Source organism: Monopterus albus, unplaced genomic scaffold (assembly GCF_001952655.1).
Source record: "Monopterus albus unplaced genomic scaffold, M_albus_1.0 scaffold10.1, whole genome shotgun sequence".
Lineage (NCBI taxonomy): Eukaryota > Metazoa > Chordata > Actinopteri > Synbranchiformes > Synbranchidae > Monopterus > Monopterus albus.
In genome coordinates this window covers 2,987,870-2,993,931 of record NW_018127890.1, presented here as the reverse complement: position 1 = coordinate 2,993,931, position 6,062 = coordinate 2,987,870, and the positions used below count along the sequence as shown (strand labels likewise).

At 43.5% G+C, this 6,062-nt stretch overlaps 1 protein-coding gene across 1 annotated transcript in view; it reads right to left on the bottom strand.

Moving 5' to 3' along the window:
* Positions 1–6,062, bottom strand: part of adamtsl5 (ADAMTS like 5) — a 35,401-nt gene that overhangs the window by 19,348 nt on the left and 9,991 nt on the right. The window contains exon 2 of the mRNA XM_020589854.1: positions 2,775–2,850. Coding sequence (XP_020445510.1) covers positions 2,775–2,850 — 76 coding nt within the window. The remainder of the gene's footprint in view (positions 1–2,774; positions 2,851–6,062) is intronic.

The following is a 6,062-nucleotide window of genomic DNA, read 5'->3' as shown; positions in this document are numbered from 1 at the left end:
GGTTGGAGGTTAATGTTGCCAAAGGAGTTTCTTTCAGTTATTGAATCAAAGGGTTCAATTTGTTTTTCCATCTGCACTTTGAATGTTCAGTGGCCGGGTTTAATAAGGGCATGAAACATTAGAACTGTTTATGTGGTATTGTGACCAAATCATGTAGAAATTAGTTGATGTACCTTTAGCCATCACAATGAAATGTCTACCCCAAACCTAAATCTAATTCCAACCTCAACCCTAAAACTAAGTCTGAACCCTGAAGGTCTGAGGACCAGCCAAAATGTCCTCACTGAAGTCTGAAATCAAACTGGCCCTCACACCCCTGGTCATACAACAACACACACACAGCTGAGAGTGATCTGTTCTCTGACTCTCCATGTCCTTCCATGGCAGGGTCACCTGAGGCTGCCCTCATTCGAGATAGCAGCTGGTCAAATTAGCAGTGATAACAGTTGGAGATGGGCTGGGTCTAGACTAATGAAAACGACCTTGAGCTCCCTCCCTCACATGAACACGACTCTCTTGTGCTTGGAAAGCAAACTGCCTGCAGTAAGAGAGGGCAGGAGAAAAGGGACAACTTAAAGGTGAAGGTGAGGAGTCAGAGTCTGAACATGCAGGTAAGTAGGTTCCTTAAGTGTAATGTTGTCTGACTTCCCATTATGCTAGTCAGCAGACCAGCTCTCCCAGTCTGTAGAGATGTGTGGAGCTGACAGACATGGCTGCAAAAACTCCACACCTCGATGGCAACAAGGCGACAACTGGTCCACGGCTGCTTGCTGTAGCAAATTGCCTGAGAGCTGCAGAGTGATCAGCCCTGACAGACTCTTTCATCACCTCTGGTGACTTCAATCATACAAATGTTCCACCAACATGTCAAATTTGCTACAAGAAAATTGGACCTTGTTCATATTCAAGATGTTGCTGCTACTGTGAGAGTGTCACTCAAATGCTTAAAACAGTGGGGTGTTTGTACATGTCAAATTTTACAGTCACTTTGTTGCTGCTATTCATGGTTGTGCACTCATCCTTAATGTTTGCTCATTGATCCATGATAAGCCTCATTTTGGTTCCCTGAATGTGACATGCATACTGTATGTAGTCAGTCAAGGAAGTGAGAGTGCTTTTCCATCTGGACTATGATCCAAAGGAAAACTCAAAATCCACCAGGAACTCCTTCAGGATGCTTCGGTTCCCTGCCCTGAACGTCACTGTGGGTAGAGTCTGAACATGCTGTGCCTGCGAGACGGCCTAAAATATCTGCAGAAGGAGGGGGTGAAGCTCCATAAATCAGGAATAGAAACACTCATGGCTGGCAATAAAAAGTGTATCTAAGCTGCCAAAGGGGAGTTCGCAGGTTATCCAAATGTTTGCACATGGCACCATTACTGTTTGTTTATTTGTTTTTTAAATATATTTTAAGTTCCTGACATAAGAAGTGACAGTGGAGTAACATTTGAATTAAAGTTCATTTTAATGTCTGTTTGCTGCAGGCACTGTATTTGCCTCTTTCCACGTGTTGGGGCCCAGTAGTGCCCAGAGGTTTGCATACAGCTGTATCTCATGATTGTCTGCAGGGCTTGCTACCATTTTACATTTTAATAGCAGTGCTGCTACAGTACAATATGTCACTCTACTGCTGGGAAGCAGTCTGAGGCAGATTTGTGATTTTGGGCTACATAAATAAAGCTGGCTTGACTACTGGTACATTTATATACAGTAAAAATACAGCCAATAAAATGAGGTCATAGCCTTTGGTAATCAATGGAGAAACATGTCCAAAGGCTGACATGGTCACAGCTCTTAGTCTGTTTGTATATTTTTGATCCATTTGGTCTGTTTGTCTTGTTCTCATCCTTAACTGACCAAATGTTGACAACACAAGCTTTGCCAGTGCAGCTGCAGTGATGACTGAACGCACAAACTCGTCCACTAATCTAAAACATCTAAAACCGTGTCTCAAAATTATGTAAGTTTGTTTCGTTTTAAATAACACCAGCGACTTTTCCTAAAAGCTGACAGACAATGACAATCAGATGTCACGGGTGTCAAACGTCCGCTACATTCCAGTGTCTGACGTGACTGAACTCTGACTGGCTGTGTGTACAGCCTCTCCATCTATGTCTGGTTATTCCGGCCGAGCCTGGGGGAAGGTTGGGGGGAGGGAGGGGTCTGCCTGAAAACCAGAGAAACAGATGACAGATGGATGCTATGCTCGGAGGAGAAGGTGGTGGAGCAACAACCAGAGCATGGAGAGACCGAGAGGATGCCAGATTATAGAACAGTGTCATTTCCAAGACAAAGCAGCATCAGAGAAATCCAGCGCCACTTGTTGTAACAACATCCAGCTAATAGCTTTGTATATTTGCACAACATAATGCTAAGGTTGAGTTTATGGCTGCTGACTGACCTGCTCTGTACAATGGCCCTTCTTTAAAGATTATGTGAAGTTGTATTATAAAAATTTAGTCACGTTAAAGCTACAGTATGGAACATTTTTCTAACACTGTTCAGTTAAAATATGCGTCACAGGCTTCTGTGACCCAGACTCAGTAAAGAGTTTGGCACCAGTGCTCAGACACTGTCTGCTAAAGTTCTTAGTGAGACCTGCCCTTCTAACCAACCAGAGATGTCAGGACTGTGACCTCACAACGGTCAATCATTATGTGAACCAGCTCCAGGTCTAACTGCTCCCCTCATGCCGAGGCTTCAGACATCGCTGTGGCTGAAGCACCGCAACTGCGCAGAGGCATTTTGTGTTGATGTTTGCAGGCTGGACTTACACTCTTTTGGGACGACAGGCAGACGGGAGTGACCAGCAGCAGCACAAAGGTCAGGGCCTGGCAGAGAGTCAGCTTCCTGGAGACGCAGAGAGAAAAAACAACACCTGTCAGTTGGTAGGAGACATCACCCTTTATCATAAACACAAGTGTAGATGCAGATGTTGATACAGCAGAGGTGTTGGAGAAGTAGCTGAAAGAAAATTGACATGTCGTCTTTATCATATTCAGGAGCCACGGTCAGGAACGCCACCCCATCCAGCCTGTATCACTTATTCCCTTGCTTCATAGCTCCACCCAAACTGTCTTATTAACGCCCACAATCTCTGGGAGGGATCCCAAAAAAGCTGCTCAGAACCAGTATCACCTTTATATGACGACTTATTTCAGTAATAATCTATAAAAGAGTTCAACTGGAATAAATATAAGGTGGCATCAGTTTTTGTAAGTTCAGGTTTAACCTAGAATGTGTTTACTATGTGAAAATATATCTATCACTAAATTATCTTGAGCCTAAGCGGATGTTGGAGGCAAATTTGAACAAATTCCATCGAAGTGTTCCTGAAATATGGCATCCAGACAAACAACCTGACAACATAATGCCCCTGGCCACAGCTGACACTGGCACACACACATACAAAGGGTTGTACCACACAAAATAGACCTTAGGCTGAGATGTCCATCCTTCAAGGTCCTTCAATCTCTGGACATACACAGGTGTGTGTCCTTTATGATCTATGTCCAACCAGTTCAGTTTGCCAGCCGTAAACCACTACCAAGTGCTCATTGTCTGTTGTCGAGTTGTTTTATTGGATTCTTGACTGTGAGCCAGCTAAGTGAAGTAGACTTCAGATCGGGATTTTTCTGTCAAAGGAGCTTCATGTTTATGGTGAGTGAAATATTCCAGCACATGTTCATAGCTTTGCCACACAGTACAAAGTCCACAACACCCAGCTTCACAGATTTGGCATCAGCGTGTGTGATCAGGCTTGAGATCAGTCAGGGAATTATCCTGACCTCATAGATGAGCTTGAGACATTTCCGGAGCAAACAGCCGGCTCTGACAGCAGAGTAGACCCCATGTATGATCTACTGCCTCACTTGGCTACAGTCTGAGACCAAATGTTTTTTGAATACTAACGCTGAGTCAAAAGGAATTATAGGCAAGTCTAAATGAGCCACTTCTGAGTGCTGCCAGATAAGACCTCCACTGAGCCTCATGTCGAGTCTCTGTTGTGTTAGCTTTTCTAGCTGCCTCGTCTCCTTCTTTACCTCATTGCAAACACAGCAAGGCAAACCTAAAGATTTGCTGCCTGCTCCCCCTCTGACTCCACACAGGTCAAGCGCTTTTTCTGAGAAGTACTAGTGATTCCTGGAACATCCCCATCTTGAAATGCTTCCTGGAACTGCTTTGCAACCGGACACGGTGTGGTATACCTTTATGTGTCTGCTTTGTGATGAATGTAATTTTCATTACTACAGTCCAAAGAAAAAAGTTCTAATATAGCTGGGGAGTTTCATCAATCTTCTCTGTTTCCTTTGCCCTGCCCTCGTCTCTGTTCTTGGCCTCTCTCTGGCTGGTTTGTCTTTTATCTCTCCCTGGGTCGGAGACACGGAGTTGGCTTTTGGCTCAGTCCCAGGTCAGTAGCTGCCCTGTCCAATTAAACGATACACATCTCCCCCACACTTAGCTGAGCAGCCCTTCCCTTCAGAGCCCTCAGCCCCCATCCTGGCCTTACATGGGGGAGTTCATATCAGAGCAACAAGGGAGGCCACACGGACTGAAAAGGCAAGAAAGGCATTATCCTGACAGGCCTGCTGATTTTCACAGACTTTAGTTTAACTAATGGACCGTGGCTTTAGTTCCTCAACTACACATGAACTTTAACTTCTCTGTAATGCTTTTGCTGACTGCTTTCGGGTGCAGACAATCCTGTTTCAGAAGCAGTATCTGGTTGTATTTTTTCTACAATTAATCAACTGGCAGAATCTTAAAAATGTCACTGATTAGTGTAATCCAGTGTTCATGCAGTTGAGTTTTATCAGCGTTTAACTGCACAATAACGCAGCTGTGCTCCATTACCTCAGAATGACCAAACTAAATCCAGGCTCCATGTTTGTGTGATGGATCATCCCTCTCCTGGAAACTATTTTTACAGTTTACTAAACAGTTTCCTCAGTTACGTTATGTAATAAACAAAAGCACTTTGTGGATGTTTTAGTTAAAAGTTAATAAATGTCGTAGTTAAAGTCACTGTGACTTTTTTCTAGATTAAACTAGACCACAATCTTTCCTTAACTGTAACCGAGTGCTGAGTGTCTAAACACAACCAGAAAAAGTTTTGTAAAACTGGAAATCACTACAAATTAATACTGTTCTGAAGGACTGGATATTTTGGTAGAAAACAGTGATCTGATACATTCAGTGCCAACATAAATAAATCAATTAGAAAACATTATCTGGTCAACTGTTCATTTCCCTCAAAATGTATTTGCTGCTGCAAATTACGTGAATTATTTGTATATAAACATCATTTCAAGGACACAGTGTTGTATGGATTACACAACTTAACTGAGTTTCAAGACTCTGCTGAAAATTTAACAAATTAGCCCACTGACAGAAGTGTGATGGTCGGGAGCCAGGTTTTAAGAGTTACGCAAAAGGTTCCTGTTGCCCTGGGAAAATTCCTAAGGTGGAAAAGGGGATTTAATTCCTCTACCTGCATTTCCAACAGAGGAACCAGAGTCTCCATTTAGTTCTGGGGTGTAGTTCTTTCTGAAGGTCCAGGAACTATCAGGGCTGCAGTGCAGAACTTTGATGACTGGTCAAATACCCTGTAACATTTTACACACGGTATTCTTAAAACCCTGCAGCTGACCATCGCACATTTGCTTTGTCAGTGGGCTAATTTTTTTTTTATCTTCTCAGGGCTTTTGACCTGAATCGCAATGTGTTCACGGACCTCTGACCCAGGGAAAGTTCTTGAATTTCTTGGGGAACAAAAGGTACCAGGAACTTTGTGGTGGAAAGGCAACTTAACTAGTGAATAATGTGGAACCTGCAGAATAAGAGCTAAAAAGAGTGAAAACTGAACAGTTTTTGCTGGATGGACAGAAATGGAAACTGCTGCCTGTGTCTGCTAACATTTGTCTGAACAACATTACAGGATGATAATAGTAGTGTTGTGTTACAGTTGGATCTGCTGCAGTGCTGTTGCCTCACAGCAGGAAGGTTCCAGGTTCGAGCCTTGGCCGACCCGAGGCCTTTCTGTGTGGAGTCTGCATGTTCTT